General features: G+C 37.0%; 1 protein-coding gene across 10 annotated transcripts in view; it reads left to right on the top strand.

Annotated features, from left to right (window-relative positions):
- Nucleotides 1–21,301, top strand: part of Ccser2 (coiled-coil serine rich protein 2) — a 110,610-nt gene that overhangs the window by 74,537 nt on the left and 14,772 nt on the right. For 5 of the 10 annotated variants that reach the window (XM_034497379.1, XM_034497377.1, XM_034497380.1 and 2 more), the window contains 4 exons: nt 8,956–9,039; nt 11,336–11,422; nt 13,256–13,345; nt 19,366–19,450. In XM_034497379.1, the coding sequence (XP_034353270.1) occupies nt 8,956–9,039; nt 11,336–11,422; nt 13,256–13,345; nt 19,366–19,450 (346 nt within the window). The remainder of the gene's footprint in view (nt 1–8,955; nt 9,040–11,335; nt 11,423–13,255; nt 13,346–19,365; nt 19,451–21,301) is intronic. The other 5 variants (XM_034497374.1, XM_034497376.1, XM_034497375.1 and 2 more) reach the window with 1 other exon arrangement.

Here is a 21,301-nt window from a genome sequence, read left to right as displayed (position 1 = left end):
CCAGTAAGTACGTTTCAGAAAAAATTGAGACCTTAGAATATCTGGACATCCAAGAAAATAACATGTTGATAAGTTCATTTAGTCCATTAATTTTTACAGCAATATTTTATATATTAGTTTAGTTTTATTAAATTTATTTTTAGTACTGAAAGTTAGAAGTAGTAACAAAATACCCAAGGGAGTAAATATGGAGACAAAGTGTGGGACAGAAACTGAAGGAGGGGTTGTCTGGAGACCGTTCCACCTGAGTATTCATCCCATGTGCAGTCACCAAAGATAGACGATGATATGGATGTCAGGAAGTGCATGCTGACAGGAGCCTGATATGGCTGTTTCCTTAGAGGTCCCCCAGAGTTTGACATACCCAGAGTCAGATACTCACAGCTAACCATTGATCTGATCAAGTGTTCCCAATGGAGAAGTTAGAAGACTGAAGGGGCTGAAAGGGTTGGTGGCCCCATGAGGAGAACAACAATACCAACCAACCAGAGCTCCCCAGGGTCTAAACCACCAGCCTAGGAGCACATATAGAAGGACCCATGACTCCATCTGCATATGTAGGGGAGGATGGCCCTGTTGGGCAAAGGTGGGAGAGGAGATCTTTGGTCCCATGAGTTGGGGGAAATTTGAGTGTGGGGAGGTGGGAGTGGGGGGTAGGTGGGGGCACACCCTCATAGAAGCAGGAGGAGGGGGGTGGGATAAGGGGTTCCTGGGTGGTGGGAAGAATGGGGTAAGGGGATAAAATTTGAAATGTAAATATAATATCCAGTAAAAAAAAAAGAAAAGAAAGAAAGTTATATTACTGTTTGTAAGTCCTACCATTACTCATTGAGACATGTTCTCCATGAACATACATACATACATATACACATAGACACACACACATATATATATGTATATGTGTGTATGGAGGTACATGTATATACATATACATACATATGCATATGCATACATATACATGAAGACCAATCTGCTTCAGTATTTTGAATGTTAGAATTTCAAGTACATTAAGATCAGTAACTGTTTTGAAGTTCGGGAGATAGGTTTGCTGCATTAAGCCATATATTAAAGTATAGTTTTTACTAGAAAGTGTGTGCTCAAAATTACTTGGGCTATCTAGGTACTTTTGTGGTTCCATATACATTTTAGGATTGATATTTAGTAATTTTGTGAAGGAAGTCCCTGGCATTTTGATAAGAATTTTATTTAATCTGTGGGTGTTGTTATTGTGGCATACATATTAGAGAAGACTCTTTGGACACAGGTTCAAGGCAATAGAAAATCTTTATTAGTTGGTTGACAACAATGCTGGGTGTAGGTTTCTCAGGCCTTTCTCAGGGTGAGCTTTTAAGCAGAAAAAACACATCCTGAATTGACACACCTCAGATAACAAGAACTATTAGCCAGAAGCAGAACGGCAGAAATCGAAGAACATTTAGGGACATTCCCAGAACTGTAGACTTTGATGGATTAGGCCTTTGTCCTCATTTTGGCAAGTGTTGCTGCCTGTGTGCTGGAATCTGATCTCTGAGTGGTACTTCAATCATGGTGTCAGTTGTGCTAAGATTTCAGGGCCTATTAGAGTATGAAGACTTGAACATTTTAGTTGTTTTCTTGAGTTGCTTAAAGTGTTACATACATGTCCCCAAAGTGAACTCTATTTACTTTAAGGTTTATTTAGTTGTTATTCCTCTGACATTCTTCATATTATATTAAGTACTGTTTGAATGTCCAAAAGTTTGACAATATTGAAGTTAAAAAGAAAACCTTAGTTTTTACTGAACGTTAGTGTATTATTCTTAAAATTATAGGTTAAGCCTAGCTAGTGAGTCTTGAAATGAGGTTTGTTCATAATGGTTGTGTGTTTTAGTTAAGTAGAACAATATAAAATTATTAAAGATTATTTTTGTAATAAAGATAAACTGTTTAATGGAGCTTGTAATGCTACGTATACAGATGCATGCATAAATATATGCATGCTTACATATTCATGTATGTATATGTAATATACCTGAATGTGACAGGAAATTTACTTCGTTCTGTATATCATGTTCCTCACTCCCAAAAAACATATTTAGTAGGTAAATAATAGTACACTCAAAGCTTAAATCTAATAAACTATAAATGTAGGTGAATGAATGATAATATTAGAATTTTCACCATGTAGCTAAAACATTAAAAACTCAGTAAGTTTACAGAGTGATAGTTGTGCTGCTGCAACAGTAGCAACCAACCAGATCTCCCAGGGTCTAAACCACCAGCCTGGGAGCACACAGGGAGGGACCCATGGCTCCAGTTGTATAGGTAGGGGTGGATGGCCTTGTCGGGCATAGGTGGGAGAGGAGATCTTTGGTCCCATGAAGGCTGAACACTGAGGGGGGGGGGGGATTTGAGGGTGGGGAGGTGGGAGTGGGGGGTAGGTGGAGTCATACCCTCATAGAAGCAGGAGGAAGGGGGATGGGATAGGGTGTTCTTGGGTGGGGGGAAATGGGGAAAGAGGATAACATCTAAAATGTAAATAAAATATCCAATAAAAAAGTTATCCTTTACAAAAAAAGAAACTTATGCAGAAAATGTAAAGGAAGTCTGAGTACTTAGTCATTTTTTAATTCATAGATAATACATGCCTAAGCAGAATAGCTAGCTTATAGTTTAGGATGACATACAAATACTAAATAATTAGAAGAATCGTGTGTTACAAAGGATAGACAATTGTATGCTGTATAAACTATGTAAGATTCAATCTGAGTTGTATGATGTAAATTTGCCATCCCTTGTGGCACCGCCTATAGGTCTAGTATAATTTTAACTAGTATCATGGCAACATTGCATTTAGAATTTGTGAAAATGAGTCTAAAAGTGGGAATGACAAAGGGTAAGCTTTGTGAACAGTGAAAGGGACTAAGGTTGTGGGGGGTGGGCAAAACAAACAGAAAACCAGCAATCAAACCTTTAGCTCAGGATAGGATACTGTACTAATCACAGTGGTTGAGAATGAGAAGCAAGAGAAAAACACTGAAGGCTTTACTATGTAAGAAAGACACAGAGAAAGATTTTTAAAAAGATTGTTGAGTTCAGTCAATAGTACAGATTGACAGTATAAAAAATTTTGTTTGGAGCTGAATGTTTAAATAGCTCTGTGTGTGTGTGTGTGTGTGTGTGTGTGTGTGTGTGTGTGTGTGTGTGTGTGTATTTGCTTTCCTCCCTTTCTCTTCCTTTCTTTCTTCCTCCATTTTTGGGGCAGGAGTGATGGGCAATGTCTCATTGGGTGCTCCAGGCTCCCTAGTCTCATTATCCCAGCCCTAAATGGTAGGATTACCAGCATGCACCACCATGCTTGCTTGGCTGGAAGTGTGTGTGGCGGAAGGCAACATAGAAAGCCATGTCCATATTCAGAGATGTGTTACTTAGGTTAATGACAAATTTAAACATAGGTTTACAGATAGTATTTTTTCAAACTATTATGATGAGGTTTTTCATGTTTCAACACTCTCACTTATTTTCGAATGTCAGCTGTTTCTCTTTTGTTTAAGATGCCTCAGGCATCTGTCAGGACCAATTACTTTTGAAAAATTGAAAATCAGGTTTTACAGCCTAGTTTTTACATCCTTGGATGTAGCTTTGAATTACTAGGTTTTAAACACCAGAGATCAGTTTTGTGCAGTGGTACTCAAAATTGTTAGTTGACGTTGTAGACTGGATTTGATATGATTTTTCTGTTTGTGTACCTTTGAATTTACAAACAAACAACTCCTTTTGAAAATAAAAAGAAGCCCTTTCCCCTTTCCCTACTGGCTTTCTTGAGATGCCTCCGTGAGCAGGCACTAGCTTGTCTAAAGACAAAGCAGCTTTGTTGACATCACTGATGATGCTTGTCAGCACAGACTGCTTAGTGCCCAGAATGTTTTCCTAACTATTTCAAGTATTCATGTCCACTGCAGCTGCTCTGGAACTCATAGGAAGGCCCCAGTTTTTGCAATCTCGTGGGAGAACCTCTTGGGTAAGATGGCATTACCAGGTTTTGCAGTGGTTAATATGTGGAAGCTAAATGTCAGCCCAGAAGTTTACCTTCATACTGTCTCAAAAAAGAACACTGGGAGAAGGTTGGCTGACCTTCATGTCCTTAGATGAGAATGCATATTCATCTTTAATGAAATGCCAGTGTAGACTGGGAATGTAGCTCAGTGGTGGAGTTCTTTCCTAGTGGGAATAAGAGCCTGGATTCAACTCTCAGTGTGAAAACAGGTTTTATTTTGTGATTTGTAGATGAATAATACATTTAGCATTGTGATTGCATTTAGAATCAAAGTCTAAAGAGACTGCTGATACTTCACTCAGTAAAAGGCCAGCGTATTTGAGCAGTCAGTTAACCAAACTGTTCATATTTTCCTCAGTTGCTACACTTCATATCTTATTTTCTTCTTAGATTTGTTAACTATCCTTATACAGAACATTCAAAACAGTGTCCAACATTAGTATTACTGACCTGTTATGTACATCATGAATTAAAACATCATGTGTGAAGTTATTTCTTAGTATTATTAATTTATTGTATGAGTGTGAGTGTGTGTATGTGTTTGTGTGTGTGCTTGTGCGTTCACGCGCCCACGTGTAGAGGCTGGACAACAAAGGACACCTTGGAAGAGTTGGTTTGCTTCTTTGATCATGCAGTACCTGGGAATTGAACTCAGCCTATCAGGCTTAGTGACAAGTGTCTTTACCTAAAAAGCCATCTTTAAAATTAAAGTGTTTTCATTCCATTTATAATTTTCTGTAACACGTCTTAAAGTATTTTCCAATTTTGTCCCAGATACTTTGATCTTAGTCAAGGTTAAATAGATAACACTACCATAGTGAGTGTCTTACTTAAGGGAGGAGCAGTCTTACTCATTAAGTCGGGGAGAGAGTGTGTTGATAATTAAGCTCTTGTGCTTTGATCTAAAAGAAAGAAGCTTGTTTTTCTTTGATCTTTTAAATCTAAATTGCTAGGCTTTTAAAAATAGAATGCAAGTTTTTTCTTTTTTTCTTTTTAGTTTAAGATGTAAAAACAACTTAATAATAATTGCTAATTTTCTTAGGCAAGCCTATTCAGTCATCCTCTTCCCACCCCCTTACCAACCTTTGCAGTATTAGCTTGTGGCCTGGGGAGATAGTGCAGTCAGTTGGTAGAGTGCTTGTCTGCCATGCGTGAGGCTCTGGGTTTGGTTCCCACCATTCCTTAAATTAAGCAGGATGATATCTTGCCTGTAATCGCAGCACTTGGGGGTTGAGTCCGGAAGGTCTGGAATTTAAGGTCATCCTTAGCCGTGCAGCATGACACCCTGTCTGGAGGAAAGAAAATAGATGGCATGGGACCTTGGTTTCTTTAAATTGACTTCTAATCTTAATACCCTGATAAGAAAGAACATTATTGGTATGAATAAAATTCTTAAGGATGTGTCAGTAACTTTGTAACTAGAACAGGAATTTGATGTTTTCACTTATCGGCTACAGAAGTTAACTTTTTGAGGCTATAATGTGTGTTTTAATGTGTATTACAAGTGGCCCATTGAATAACAGCACCAGCTTATGGCTTCTCTTCCCTTCTAAGTGAGTACTCTGCTCTACTTGCTTCCTTGTCTCTCTCACCCTGCCACTGATCAGCTCCCTCCGTCCTTACCACACCTTTCCTTCCTGCAGTTCTACTAGCGTTCAGACAGCCTCTGCCCCCTCAGCAGTGTCCGCAGTGCTGGGATAACAGGCACAGCTGAGCTCTCTTATGCTTATATGTGTGATTATATTCCTTGTAGGTAATTGGACTAGCTTTGTATTTACTGAATTAATTTCATTTGTTCATGATATTTTTACTGTCTAGGTACTTTGAATCTGATTTCAGCATTATGTTAGGAATCTTTCATTTTTGTTGTAAAGAATATTGGTCATGTTTTATGTACACAATTTTTTGTCTTACTGTTAGGGATGTGCATTGATAGGATCCTTTTAAACATGAATTTATTTTTATTGGTAGTCTTAGGCTTACACAGGGTATCTGTTTAATCTTAGACGAGTTTAGAACTTTTTAGATTTAGAGTAATTTTCTTATTTTATATGTTTTAAAATATGTATCTATAGAATTATACATGTGATGACTCTTGATTCTCAATATCTGAGAGATTTAATGGCACTGTGCTTGCTCTCCTGGCACTAGTCTTGGTCTGCATTCCCCCAGACTCCTTTGAAGTTTATGCTACATGTTTTTATAGTTTCTAAAGAACCTGGAGGTTTTTGTCTATTTGTTTGCTTGGTCATGTTGCTATTTTAAAGACAGTCTCTATATAGCTATGGCTGGGCTGGAAATTACAGAAACTGGCCTGCTTCTCAGCTTCCCAGTGCTGTTCAGTTCCTTGAACAGAGCTTCTTAAACTCTCCGCTCCTGTGATGTCAGTGACTGAATATGACACCTTTTGTTATTGCCCCCATATGCTCCTAAGTAGACTTCTGTTCATTTATTTTTCCTGGTCAACGTGTTTTCTCTTAATTAGTTATATTAGATCATTTCTATTGATCTGTTTTTCATATTCATTCTTTCATCTCTACTAAGACTTTAAATTTTAAAATATGTATTTATTTTTACCTTACATATTTTATTTGTGGGTAGAGACATTTTCTTCTATTTACTCCAAGAGTTTACCCATACTTTAAAATTTTTTAATGATAACTTATTAATATATCTCTTTCTAGTTAATTCTGAATTTTGTGCCATGAAGCTTTGATGTTCATGAGTTGATATTTTTCTGTTTGTATATGTAGTAATTTTGCATTGTGTCTTGGACATTTTAGTGCTGTGTGTGAAGGTTTTCATCTCCTTTGAGTTCCATAGTAAATACACACACACACACACACACACACACACACACACACACACACACACCCTCTGCCTCCTTCTTAGAGAGGGACAGGTCTAATAGGCTTCAGGCTACAAACTCTGGATTGAAACCATGGTTTCTTTCTCAATGCTTTTGTCCTATGGTGCTCAGCAGAGGCTATGCATATGGTTTTAGTTTATTTTTTGACTGTTTTTCAACCTTGGATAAGCTGTTCAAGAGCAGTTGTGCTTGGGGTATACCTAGGAATTTAGATGCAGTTTAATGGATTTCCTGATACTTTTTACCCCTGATATTTTCAGCTTGGCTGAGCTAGCGCTCTCTCTCTCTCTCTCTCTCTCTCTCTCTCTCTCTCTCTCTCTCTCTCTGCTAGAAGACTGGGCTTTTCTTTTCCTTACCCTGCTGCATATTTTCCCACAACTACACCCACAGCCATGGAAAAACAGTATGTGTTGTGTTTTCTCTCATTCTTTTGGTGTTCTGTACAGTAAGCAGGAAGATATTTAGTTATTTGAAAGTAGGCTAAATTTTTAGCATCTCTTTTTTGCAAATATGCTATTTTGGGGTAAGACTTACCCTGCCTAGGCATGCCATGCCATCAGAAGAAAGATGAACTTTATTGTGATGTGTGTTGTAAAATAAGCACCCCATCGTTGCCTTCTTTCCTTTCTCTTGGTTTTAAAACCATTCTAAAATTTAATGTTCTGGGACGAGGGGGAATGGCTCATCCAGTCACATACTTCATCTTGAAAACAAAAGAATCTGAAAAGTAGTCATGTGACATGTCAGGTGTGTGGTAGCACTGGGAAGGCAGCGACAGGAGAGGGGGTTGTCCCTAGCCTAATTGGTAAATCAGACCAGTGAACAACCATCTCAAAAGGAATGGATGTCATTTCTGAGGATGACAATGAGGTAGTTTTCTGCTTTCCACATTCGTACTTGTGTGCAACACACATACACCCAGGACCCTGTCAGGTCGTAGTGTCAGTAATATCACTAGTAGAAATGGAATTTATCCAAGGCTGAGAATTTGACAAATGTTTATTTGCCTTAACTGCAGTCTGTATTGCTTGTTAAGCTTTGCTAAACGCATATTCTGTGGCCCATTTCTGCAGATTCTGATTGAATAGGAGTAAATGCCCCTCTCTCCTATTCAGACACTCCTACTTCAGGTCAGGTCAATCCAGGGTCATGTTTGCTCTGAACACACATGACTGAGGAGGGCAGTGTTCCCAGAGCTGCTGCAGCTGTGCTGTAGTCTTCTGACTCAGTTCTTCAGCATCACCTCTGGCACATCCTGCACTGGCTTATCTCTCTTGACATTGTCTCTTTGAATCATTGAACATGGGATGTTTTAAACTAGTAAATCAGTTCAGCAAGAGCTAGAACTTAATAGTATCCTCTCTTTTTTATTTTACTGTTTAAAATGCTTTGTTTTTTCAGTTTTTCTTACATTCTGTAGCTTGTAAAACGCTTAAGACTTAGCCATCATAAGCTTGAACTTTTGTATGTAGGCTTATATAGCACCAACTCATTAGACATAGAATGTTTCTGGCTTCCTCTTGTATTTGTCCCTGACATTCCTTTGTACTTAGTGCCTTTGTCTGTCTGTATCTATCCTGATTTCCAGCATAGAACATCATTTGGCCTTTTTTCAGATGTCTTATATAGAGTCATGTGACACATGTTCTTGGATAACTAGTATTTAATCAAATGATTTTTATGGCCAAGCTTTGTTGAGTTTTTAAATTTACTTCTGAGAATTGTTTATACTCAAAACATGTATCTAAACCAAAGCAAATTTGGCTAAATTTCTCATTTTTCTTAGCTGAGTTAATTTTAATGTCTTTAGGACATTACATATGGTTGTTTTCTAACTCTTAGAAGTTCAGTGTTCTACAGTTTCCTTGGACTATCTGCAATTATTCCCCCTTTTCTTGCACATTTTCTTTGGCCAGTGCAGTGGGGAGGAGCTTTTGGAAATTTTAGCTCTTGTTTTTTGCCTGTATTTGAGCTAGGGGGAATTGGATTGCAGCTGGATACTGGTGATTATTGTATTCATCTTTCATTTGTTATCTCTTTTTCCTGGTAGCATGATGGAAGTGGATCATTGCATGATGTTCAGCTATCATTGCCATCCAGTCCAGAGCCAGAAGATGGTGATCAGATCTATAAGGTATGACTATGTATTTGCACTGAAGTTTTCAAAGTTTTTACTATAGAAATAATACAGTAGTCACATTTTAAGCTATGAATAATAGAGGTACAAAAAACTAGAGCTTTTAGCAGGCTGTAGTAGCATATGCCTTACATAGATCTTATCATCTAGGAGGCAGATTTGAAGTCTGCCTGTGTTACATAGTGGGTGGGTTCTAGGTCAGCCCAGACAACTTAGTGAGATACTGTCATAAAAATGATCTGAGATTATAGCTTCATTGGCCAAATACTTGTTTAACATCCATAAGGCCATACATGAATGATACCAATTCCTAGTACAGGAACCAGGTCCACCTAGAGCTTTACTATCTCAGAAAACAACCAACTTTTCTCTAAACCTTTGCCATTGTATGCAAGTAAAATGGTAGTCCAATGGTACTTTGATTTAAATTATCCCTTGTCAGGTAGAAAGGAACTTGCTCCTGTTACTACTGTTGCTTGTACCCTTGAGTAATAATTATCAAAATAAGGTTTCAATGAAATTAAAATGGCAGTATTTCATATATTTACAGAATTGAAGAAACATTAAGAAAATGAGATTATCTTTTCCATGTTTGAAAAACTAATTATAGAATTCAAGTATATTTTAATAAGCATTGAAGTATTATAATTCTCATGATCTTTAGATTTTAGTAGATATCTGTTTTACAACTATTTCTCAAGCATACACAAATACGTTTGGTTCATTTAATATTTTCAAGTAAAGGTGTTCACATTCCTTTTCCAAGGTATAATTGCCCATGTTTGTTAGTCATTACAATAACATAATCTCAGAACATTACCAACTTCAAATAACATAATGCTAAGTCTTAATTACACATGATCTGTAGATGAGCTGAAATTCTGCTTCACGTGTCTTCTTCATAGCAAGTGCTATGTCCAGATGATTCAGATGGCCTAGGCTAGAAATACCTGGGCAGAGAAGCATAGGCTACTTATTGGCTTCTGAGTAATTTATCAAGATCCAAATGATAACAAAGCAATTGTAATCATAATAAGACTATAGCACAGTAGTTACATGGGTTAGTAACCTGGCCTGTTCCCTTTGGTGTCTACCTGTTGTTACTCAATTACTCCCAGCCAGGAGATTCCATACTACTGGTTGTGACAAAGTGTTCCACATCAGCAGATTTGCAGAAGACTAGGTTTTATAAAACAGTTTCTAGTTTTATAAAACATGTGCACTCAGTTTCAAACCAGTGATTTTGATGACCTTGCAGTATATCTAAAATTTCCTCAGCTTTGCAGCTTCTTTTTTTTTCTCACATCATTTTTTCTCTTAAATTTTATGAAATTTTATATATGCAAATAATTAATTTTGAGACATGGTCTCATTTAGTCCAGGCTGTTCTCAACCTTGCTGTGTTTAGTCTTACATGATAAATACATTGACAACTGACATTAATTCATATCCTATTTCCTTTGTGTCTAGGCAGTCATTTGTTGTTTATTTCTTATTCAAGATGAGATGGAATAGTTTATTGTGTTCTGTATTCTCTATTTCTTTTGATTCATAGCTATTCGCGTAATGTCATTCAAGCTAGAAACAGTTTGACTCCTCCCTCTAGATGTAAATTACCTGTGATCACTCTTGGTTCAGGCTTCTCATCTGGAGTATTGCAATGCCTTGGGCTCAGCTTCTGTTTTGCAGTATTGGGCATTTCTAGTTAATGATGTTGACTAGTGCCTTTCTCTTTAATTCAGGCAGCACTTGTCAGGACAGTGGTTCATTGAAGAACAGTCCTTCCCTGGTACTCACCTGGAATATTTATTTATCTTTTGTTGAGTTCTGAGCCAATTTTGAAAGTTCTACTCTATATTAATTATACAATTTTACTGTACATTAATTATACAGTTCTGTACATTAATTTTCTGTTCCCTCTGTCCTGCCCTTGATATTTTCTAACAGACAACTTAGAAGTGTCTTAGTTGGAGTTAGTTTTGCATGGTGACTTCCTTTCCTGTATAACCTTTGACCCAGTTTCTTTGTTATTGTCAATGTAAAGCAGTTAGGCACATATCTCCTGTAGTCAGGATCATTATAAATGCTGATGCAGGTGGGAGCTTGGTGAGTGTTAGTGCTTACTTCCCTTTTCCCCATTACATGCCAGCTGCCATTAGACCATGAAATTATTTTAAAATTATTAGTGGATTTCCTTTTAGATGAACAAAATCATACATTCATTGCTTGACTTCATTGACTTTATACTTCCCATTAGAAAATTTTACATAACAGCATTTTTTTTGTATTTCAGAATGAAGATTTACTAGATGAAATAAAACAACTTAAAGAGGAAATAAAGAAAAAAGATGAAAAAATCCAACTATTAGAGCAGCAGCTTGTAAGTATTATAACAGAGTGGCGCTGAGGCTCTTCACAGTGGGGCAGCGTTTGCTTTTATAAGACTGAGTGGCAGTGGAGGTTGATACTAGTTTTGATGTTTGGAGGTTCATGTAGCATTGTGTCAGAGTACATATGTTCCAGTAGAGTATAGGGTTGAATTGACATAAAATATGAAGTATTCATGTGAATGATTCTTTGTTAGTTCATTGTTGATGGCGTCTCTTGTGAGAATGTAAAATTCATTTTACTTTTGCTTATTGATGGAGAATCAATGGCTTTCTTTCAACATGTTTTGAGAAATGAGTACCTGGGCATTTGATCTCTGTGAGCAGAGTGAGACTAAGTATTTGGCCTTAAATACTGAGTTATACTGAAAGGGATTCTAGACAAGTAGTTTCACGTCTGTGGTAATAGTACCTGAGTTCTCAGAGTAAGGCTTGCTTGAGTCTTTGTAATTTTATAGTTGTTGTAATTTTAAATGTTCATAAGAAAACCATTTGTATAGTACCTTGAATTCAGTTACAACATAGTTTGTAATAATCAAAAGGCCAGGTAAAAAGAACGTACTGCATAAAATTGCAAAAATCACAATAATATTTATTGAAAGCCAAAAAAAATATGACAGAGCACATTCAGCTTCATAAAATGCTAATTTCATCAAGAATGCCAAGTATTTTACAGTGAACTGTGCTACTGAGATCATATTACAGACATCCAGCTCATAGATGAATAGGAACAGACAGATCAGATATGGTTAAAAAGGCAGTTAATTGGAATTGTGTAGAGAATTTATTTTTGAATTGATAATATTCCAGTACAGTAAAATCAGTGGATCATTAAAGAGTCTCCAAGATGAACAAAGGAACAGACACAGCATCTGGACTGTTTGTATTTAATACCCAGAAGAATTCCATCAGAAATCCATTTAAGAAACAGTCTTTAATGGTTGTTGCCAGAACAGTTTCCCCAGAGAGTTATAAACAAACATCTTCTCTTATAGGGCAAAATCATCAGCCTGAAGTAGAATTCCACCAGAGTCCAACATTGGGGACCAATGAGTCTGCTGAGTTTAATTTCAGAGCATAGGTGAGGGGTTGTTTCAAGAAGCGTGGGTGAGGCCACAGCAGCTACACCTCTGGGAATTCTCACCTCACTGCTGCCTAGATTGAGCTCCCTCTTAGTTAATACTCCAGAGAATGTAAACTCTAGCACTCCCCCAAGACTACAGCGCCACAGTCATTCAGGCAGAAGTTGGTGTAGCTGGCTGGAGGGTGCTGGTGTGTCTAGAATCTCAGGTGAATTAGTGGAACCTTTCCACTTTGTCTAACAAAGGAATGTCATCAGGCCCAGCCTTGAATTTATCTTGAAAGTAGTTACAGTTGACCTGATGAAGATCGTGTGAGGGGCAGAGGACAGAGCTTTACAACAGCAGGATCAAAATAGACCAGAAAAAGAATATAATTTCTCATCGTATTCTTTTTATGCCCTTGATTTTTACATATATTTTAAATCTATATGTGATGTTATATACACACATAAAAAATTATATATAGTGAGTTTTTTTTAGACAGTTTAAGAAATTACCAAGAGAAAGTTTGATTATTTGAAATGTAGCTTACTGGGCTTCTCTTAAATACAGTCCCTGAAAAAGGAGAGATGACTGGACAGACCTTCCTTGATGTTTGCTTTAGGCACATCTGCCATGACAGTATCTAGAGCTGCATTGTACTGTGCAGCTTGATGAGCTGGCCTGTTCTTCTTCTCACAGCCTCTAACTGCCTGTGTATATGTGCAGAATTGAACCATTTTAAACATTTGTGGTTTTCTCCAGGCAACACGATGTAACTGCCATCAGAAATCTAAAGAGGAAAAGTGCACATATGCTGATAAATATACCCAGACACCCTGGAGAAGAATTCCTGTAAGTCACCTAGTTCTCACTCCTGCCCTTTGCTATTTTGGTTTGTCGCTTTGATTTTTAATCTAACCACTAATAATTTTGATCTGCCATAGCTATTTTTTTTCTTTAGGTGTGAGTGGCTCTTGGCTTGCATCCTAGCTGTTATGTGCTTTCCAAAGCTTCTATTGCGTGCTCTATACAAGCGAATGTGCTTTTAATAGCTTTCCCATTCTGCACTGTGGCCCGTCTTATTTGAGTGTCTGCTCTCTTCTCATTGCATGCTTTTGTGGGAGTAATAATACCGTTGTGCCACTTGTACAGTACATCCCACCCTGAAGGTGTATGACAGCGAGAACATGTTCCCTTATGTGTTGAAAGTTTTTAAAATAGGTTTTATTATTATAAACTATTGAGGGAATTAGGAAATATTAATATATGAAAACATAGTTAAGGTATGGTTTATTAGAAACAGTTTGTTCTTTTTGAAAGTGTTATATATCAAAATATATTTAGTGATAAAAGTACCTTGAATACCTGGAACTCACTTCAGGATGTCAGACATTATCCTATTGTATGGAGAAAGTAATAGACTTCTATCTATTAGAGCTTGATATACTTTGAGGTTTCTTTTGTGTTTTATATTGTAACAGAGTCCCAGTAACACAGATTAATAGGAAAATATAAAGGCCAATATAGTTAATCCAAGTAAGGAAATGTAACTGTAAACCTTTAAATTTTACAAAATTGTTACTTTTGTTTCTTTTCATATAATGCGTAATTGCATTCTTATGGGATAATGTGATAATAGAAACGAACTTACCTCATCGTGGTTCTTGAAGGAAAAGTGAGGAATCAGAGAAGGAAATGCACAGATAGATGCAGACTCTTTGATTCCTCAATAGCCAGCGGGACTACTAAGTCACTACTGAGTGCAAGGTCTGTGTAGGCCAGAGGATTGGGAAGGTCTAGACAGATTGTGAGGGAGGGAGAAGGAGGCCTCTCATAGAAGGCAAATGGCAGGCGTAGACAAAGAAAGCACAACTCTACTTTGATGTTAAAGGGTGTGGGATCTTAAATGCTTGGAGACAGGGCTGAGATGACAAGACAAAGCTTATGTCTTGTGTCTCTACATGGGCATTTGATCTTTCTAGGGTCTCCAGTTTTCCCATAAGCTGTTGTAGTTTTAAACATTACAGGGAAGTCATTAAATTTTATAATTTCTCTGGCTCCTCCCCGCCACCTGCCTCACTGTTCTGAAACAGGATGTTAATCTGCCTTTTTAAATAATTGGTACAGAACAATTCCTGTGTATTCCTGAGTCAGTTTTACAGTGATCTTGGGAAAAGTAAAGGTCTGGACTTTAGTCAAGTACTGTCAAAAACTCAGACTTCGCTTTCACCATTACTTTTTTATAGGCTTTACCTGGCCACGTTCCTTTGTTTTGGTAATAGAAATAAAGATCAAGGCGTGTGTGTGTATGTATATATATATACATATACATGTGTGTATATGTATACGTGTATATATATATAAATATATAAATTATATAAATTTATATATAAATAATATAAATTTATATATAAATTATTTATATATAAATATATAAATAATGGCCTATTACATGTCTATAGTAAAGAAATAGCTGGGACAGTACTATAACTTAGGACTCTTGACTAGCGGTCCATAGTCCCTTATCCCCAAAGCACACACAAGATCCTTGCCAGATGAGAGGTTTTGAAAATGAGAATGGGAGGATTGGACCATTCTTCACTAGAACAGCTAGTAAAGGCGGCAGGGGATGGGGGTGGCAGTAGTAAGTCACAGTTAGGAGGAACACACATGTGTCCTAAGGAGAATAGTGAGGGTTAGCATGAAAGCTCACATGAGTACAGTGTCAGGAAGTCTAATCTTGGAATTACTGTAGTTTTACTGGGTTTCATTCAGTGAATAAATAAATCTTTGTTCATTTACTTCAGTAATATTTAAGTATCCAGTTAATAATGAGTTTACTGTGTGATCTTTTACCCCTGTTCATTGGGCTTCACTTATTCACCCAATTATTTTGGGTTTCAAAGTTGCTTCAAATTATTTCAATTATTTTGGAAATAGTTGCTGTAATTATAGTGATTTCCTTTTCACTCAAAAATTGTACCTTGCTCCAGATGTTCTTTTTTTTTTGTTTTTTAAGATTTATTTTATTGTGTGAGTACACTGTCACTGTCTTCAGACACACCAGAAGTGGGCATCAGATCCCATTACAGATGGTTGTGAGCCACAATTTTGTTGCTGGGAATTGAACTCAGAACCTCTGGAAGAGCAGACAGTGCTCTTAATTGCTAGCCATTTCTCCAATCCTGTAGGGTTTTTTTTTTTTTTTTTTTTTTTTTTTTTAAGTAGGAGTTCAGTATATTTAGACAGGGTTTAGTTGATACAAATGTGGGGGTGCAGTGTGGTTCTTGTTTGTAAACTTTAAGGGTTTTTTTTTTTTTTACAGAAATTTTAGAAATGAAAAGGCTATTTATTATCTTTTTAGTGTAAGTTAATTTTTAAAAATCTACTTAGGCCTTTGAGAAGGTTGCAGATGATAATCTGTCGTCTTCATATTTTCTCATAACATCTTGAGACAGCTTAGGCGTTTCTGACATTGCTACGGTCACTTGATTGTTAACATGTACCTGTGAGAATTCCCTTTGAACATTATCAACACATGGAGGAAGAAATCTGCCTACAGAGAAGGATGGAAAGGGTTGATGGCTGAGAGGCTTACTGACTAGGGTTTGTTGGTAGCCATGTGGGAGAAGGAGGGAAATGTGAAAGGTGATAAGAGACAGATGCCTGAGGAGATGGCTACCTGTGAAGGCAGGATGGCGGAAAAGCAAGCACTTTGAAGCCAACATGAATTTTCTCTGGAGGTTTAACTGAGAGGGATTGGCATCCCCTAATGGCTACGATACACAAGAAATAATAAACAAGGCAGTAGGGCCGAGAAAAAAGAAAAACAGCATATAATATTGTATGCATATTACTTTGTGCCAAGTTCTGTTCCACTAAGTGTAAAAAAACCACACAGTCCCAACCCCCCAGTAAGAAGCTTGCTTACTGTGATCAACAGTTTGCCTAGCTGCCGGCAATCTCATCTCTCCCTGCATACAAGGAAGCTAAAGCTGAGAAGAGCTTGTTCAAGTACTTGCATGATTCAGGAATGCTGTGGGAGGCTGGTGCTCTGAGAAATCAAAGTTCATCTTATTTTGTTTTTCTTTTTGTTTGAGACATGGTTTCACGGTTTAGTCCTGGCTGCCTGGAATTCACTGTGAATACTAGGCTAGCCTTAAACCCAGCAGAGTTCTATGTACCTGTGTGTCCTGAGTTTGGAGAATAAATCACCAATAAGCCCAACTGAAGGTTCATTTTAAATATATAAAGTTACAGAGCCAGCTGTGGTTGGTGCAGTCCTGTTGATCCCAGCGCCTGGAGGCTAATGTATTGGGATAGCCACAAGTCCAAAGCCGGTCTGTGCTTTATTACAGACCTTGTTACTGTTCTCAGAGGTAGTTTTTATTGATCCTTGTACTACCCCACTCACTCTTAAGAACAGCATTATTTAATTTTGAATTTCAATAATAATTAAACAAAAAGACACGATTAATTTGAAGAGTGGGGGTGTATGGCATAAGTTAGGAGGAGGGAAATGATAGGGTTATATTTAATTGAAAAATTGTGAAATAAATAATTTGAATAAAAAACATAGGTATTTCCAGTATTGTTTTAAAACTGTTTAAGCTTAACATCTACAGGTAGTTAGTTTGCACATTAAATTCCAAATTATTCTGACATATTCTTGTTACCAACCAGCCATTTGTCTGAACCCCTTAACTTACATAATTAAAAAGTTAGCCCTCAGTCTCCATCAGACGGCAAAGAAGGTCTAAAGGATCTATGTCCTATTGCATAATCAACTGTCCTGGATTACTATTAAAACAAGTGTGGGAATATGCAGACTGTCATGTCACATGGAAAGGCTTGAACAAGTTAAAACTCTGTTCACAGTTGCACCTAATTCTACTTCTCTCGCCTGGGTTAATAACTGAGTATTGTGTATGAGAGAGTCAAGGGAAATGGTCTAGCATATATTTCAAAATGTTCTATTGGAGTAATTTCTAACATAGAATAAATCTTATTAGTTCATAACACTGTATATAGGAGAGACATACACAACAATGAATTCAACAGTGGAATAATGTGTGTTGTAAGCAGTCATTTTCCTGTTTGTGCAGTAGACTCATGATGTCAAATTTTCTCAGTATAGTTTTATAAAATCAAAACCTGCCACAGAAGCATCCCAAAAGGCATTGATTTCTAAACATTAATGTTTATAATTTTATAATTTTACTAGCAAGAAACCTGTTTTTCTTTTTTTTTTCCCCTTAGGCCTGGGAGATAGGATATCATAGTAACTGAAACAACAGTACATCTTACTGATTTCTCTTTTGAGTAATTTCCCATGTGATTTTCTTTTGAGACCAATGTTTTCCTGACTTGGAGCCTGGACAGGATGATTGGTTAACATTTCTACAGTACTATCCTGATTTTAAACTCAGATTTGCCATGTTCCTCTTCACTGGGAGTTGCCATATTACAACTCAGAGATATTTATATGTATATTTGGATATATTTGGAGACAGTTACTCAAAGGGAATTAAAAAAATTTATTTTGTTGCCAAATTGTTTTATTTATATATTTATTTATTCAGTATTGTATTTATATTTGCCACTCAAAAATGTTTGTGTGAAAATACACACACACACACACACAGAGAGAGGGAGGGAGGGAGAGAGAGAGAGAGAGAGAGAGAGAGAGAGAGAGAGAGAGAGAGAGAGAGAGACGCATACACACACTCGCACCAGTATTTGAACAAGTAACATTTGTGAGATGGTCACAGGGTTGCTTTTATATAGTATAATGTTAATCATTTCAGGCATCATGTTTTGCATGTAGCATATGCTAGCTTCCTTTATAAACACTGGCAGAAGCAACCTGTGCTTCTGAGAGTTCACATTCTAACAGGTGGAAGTCTGCACACAAAAGATTACTGTTCATATCTTACACTGTTAAAACAACCGTGTTGTGCATCTTGTAGTTATATATGAAATCAATACCTGATGGGAAGTATTTTTCAAGGCCAGTAGTATTATACATGGCTCTTAAAGCTGTCTACTGATCTGTCATTCAATGTGGATTTATTCCAGACATGGGAAACATTTTGAAGCTGTTTTCAGTATGTGTTGGAAGAAACAATGTTGCTAGGAAGACTTAGAAAACAGGCTAAAGCATCAGTTTGCTAGTACTGGGACCATTTCATTTTTGTGTTGTAGTTTTATCTGTGGGTATCTTTTAATTTGGCTACAGTGTAAAGCTGAGGCAAAATGTGTTTCTGAATCTGTGGTGTTCAACATAGAGATGTCTTCCAATTTTGATAAACATGATTACGTTAAATTAAGGACCTTTAGTTACTCATACTAAAAAGCATGCGTTACCTATGTCTTGCATGTCACACTTTGTAAGAACTTATTGTCACAGTATCCTAATTATTTCTAACCCTAGCTTTCTTTCTTTTTGTGTTCTAATCTTTTGAAAATCTATGACTTGAAAAGAAAAAGTTTTGTGCTAATGTTTGATTTCCTGATTCATAAATTAATATTTCTGTATGTGAATACATATCACTTATTTTACCTTACAGTGCTCTTCTGCAAAATAATAATAACTTAAAAGATACATGATAGTGGGTTTAATGCATACCAGAAAGGCTTATTTGTGTGGTACCTACAAAGAGGTGTGCAGTTGTGACATATTTTCTGTAAAATATTTGACAACTAGATTTTGAATTCTGTTGTTTTTTTAATTTGAGCTGCCTGTATGTTAGAAAATGAAATTTATTCTCATTAACACTGTTGCTGTGTTATTTTAAAAAGCGTAAACAATGTGTTGGTTTCTCTGGTTCCCTTCTTCATTATGCCTCCCCACCCCATCTCTTTCTGCACAGGGTGGGTATTCTGCTCCCTCCTTCTCTCCTTGGCAGGGCTCCTTCCAGGGGATGCCACGGACTGTTCCACCGCACCGCAGACAGAGTGAGTCTGTGTCTCTCACTCCCATCCTGCTCTGGCTTCCCCTTCATGGCATTTCCCTGCTGCATGACCCCTCCCTCTCCAGTACCTTCTTTCCCTCCTAGTAATCTGCAGGCACCTGCTCCATGAGCACTCCCTGTGCTCTCCTAACGTTTCCTTGACTGCATGCAAACAAACCTCCACTATGGCTTCCTGAAAGCTGCCAGAGGTTAATTTCACCATAATGCTGTTGAAACCTTTCACTCATGTCCCTAGACCTGCTGGCATGCATCTGTCTTTAAGTAAATCTTATCAAGATCATGAAATTTATAAGATAAAAATTATTTTTTACCTATTTATTTTAAAAATGTGCACAGATTTGATGGACAGATGCATACTGTTTAGGGATCCAGCTTACTAGACCATTGCACACTTTAAATATCTCCTAATTAAAGGCTTTAACTGTATTTAATTACCATCCAAAAAAAATCTTTTAAAAAATTTCAGGGATGTTTTAAAACAACTAATGTCTTTTATAATTTGTTAGCTGCTTCACAGCATAGCAGCAGTGTCTTTGAATATGCATGGTTTACTAACACTTTTAATTAATGATTCAGTTATTACCCCACCTTCCACATGTCTTCACTGCTTTAGATTATGTATTTTGCTATACCTGGTAAGTTGGCTGTATTTTATCTTTTTTGGAAAAGTCACCCCCAAAGCTAATATTAGTGAAAAAAGAGTCAATCAGAGCTAGTTCTACACCTCCATGGTTTATTCTGTGATTCATACCATTTTTTTCCACTAATTTTTTTTTTAGGTAAAGTATCAGGAGTCCTGAGGGGAATTTTAATCAACTTAGAATAAAATTTATTTTTTGAAAAATTATGTCTTTATTTGTCAATTGTAAATAAGTTGTGTGAATTTTAGAAAAAATAAGGATTAGTTCTATGATTTGGCTCTGTTAAATTCTAAGAATGAGTGGATATGTCTTTCTGTAGAGATTCTCATAGAATCCTTGTAGTCATAGCTACAGGATCAACACACACTCTTCAGCGTCTCTCACTGAGTTCGAGAGGTTCTTTTGGAAGAGAAATATGTTTTAACTGCTATACTATCTGAGACTCAGCCCTGTGCATAGGTGTTAACGTATGCTAACAAAGCTACTTTCCTATCTCCTTTAGGTTGTGTATGGGGGGGGCGGGGGGGGGGGAGTAAGTCCATGAAGTCATAGGAATGAACCCAGTGGTTTTTCAGAGACAGTTAAGAATAGGTCTTAGGTTGGTTTCTTTGTATAGTAAATGAAAATTCAACGTGATAATACCTGTTTCTGCATTTATGTAGTTTTCCGTTCCTAGCACTCAGTTTTATAGAGGTTGATTATAAATAACAGTTGAGAGTTAAGGAGTTTCTCTCATTGTAATGTTTCATTTTGAAAGTTCTTTCTCATGCCTGGTTGAGCATTGACTAGAGTGTACTATGTTTATCATCAAATACAGAGGCCAGGAATGTGGCTGAGTCTTTAGAAGTAACAGTTTTGTTTTGATTTTCAGTTGTAAGAGTGAGTGGTAGGTGTTAGAGGTGGTAGATACAGTGTGGAAGAGAGCCTGTAGTAAGCACACAGTGGTGGATACAGTGTGGAAGAGAGCCTGTAGTAAGCACACAGAGCATGAGAGCATCAGTTATTAGGAGTATGTATCCAGTCCATTTCACAAAGCTGCACTGGCCAGGAATCTTGGTAAATTTAAGAATAACTCTAGGAAATGGAGAGAAGTATAGAAGTTCGTGGCTTTTAAATGGCTATCTCTAGAACTGATGAGTTATATTCTTTTATATTTTTTTATTAAAAATGAATACTAATTTTTACTTTGTGCT

The sequence above is a fragment of the Arvicanthis niloticus genome, chromosome 3 (genome assembly GCF_011762505.2).
Source record: "Arvicanthis niloticus isolate mArvNil1 chromosome 3, mArvNil1.pat.X, whole genome shotgun sequence".
NCBI classification, from domain to species: domain Eukaryota; kingdom Metazoa; phylum Chordata; class Mammalia; order Rodentia; family Muridae; genus Arvicanthis; species Arvicanthis niloticus.
This window is presented reverse-complemented; position numbering and strand designations above follow the sequence as displayed.